The 672-nt window shown below is 37.4% G+C and overlaps 1 protein-coding gene across 1 annotated transcript; it reads right to left on the bottom strand.

Annotated features, from left to right (window-relative positions):
- Window positions 1-203: 203 nt before the first annotated feature.
- Window positions 204-550, bottom strand: LOTGIDRAFT_239763 (hypothetical protein; the record flags this gene model as incomplete). Its single annotated transcript, XM_009058963.1, has 1 exon — window positions 204-550. A coding segment is annotated over one exon (310 nt), but the record flags the coding sequence as incomplete, so codon positions are not given.
- Between the last annotated feature and the right edge of the window lie 122 nt (window positions 551-672).

Raw genomic sequence — 672 nt, 5'->3', positions numbered from 1 at the left:
CTACACGAAAATATATGGCTTAGTTTCAAGAAGATGAGTCGTCAATTTAACTTTCAAATGCGGAGGATTATAAACACACATTGATTAGAAGTCTCATATTTCGACGAAAAGGTGTATACTATGCTATGGTATACTTTTACTGACAAAATCCCGTTTCTGAGACTAAAGTATGGCGAACGTGTCCCTTTAATACATGGCTGATCGAGAATAAAATGAACATTGGTTTATTTAGTATCATTGTCAAGCTTGTCGCTCAGTTAGTGTAAACCCAGCAGATTCTGATCCGTTCTCCTGTAGCTCAGTTAGTGTAAACCCAGCAGATTCTGATCCGTTCTCCTGTCGCTCAGTTAGTGTAAACCCAGCAGATTCTGATCCGTTCTCCTGTTGCTCAGTTAGTGTAAACCCAGCAGATCCTGGTCCATCCTCTAGTAAACTATAATATACTTCGTTTAACTCTTTAGCTTTATACTGGCTGGTACGTAAATTATAATTCAGTTTTAATGGCTGGAAAACTTCTTCGTGTGGTGATTTATATCTTGGTTGACGGCCTGAAAAATAACAAAAATTCTTCATGTCTAAATGTTTGCCAATATTATTTCCAAAGGAGAACTGTCTAACTAGCTACTTTTTATAGCTAAAACTACGACCAGGGATACTTTCATATTGTGTCAG

The sequence above is a fragment of the Lottia gigantea genome (genome assembly GCF_000327385.1).
Source record: "Lottia gigantea unplaced genomic scaffold LOTGIsca_3652, whole genome shotgun sequence".
NCBI classification, from domain to species: Eukaryota; Metazoa; Mollusca; class Gastropoda; family Lottiidae; genus Lottia; species Lottia gigantea.
This window is presented reverse-complemented; position numbering and strand designations above follow the sequence as displayed.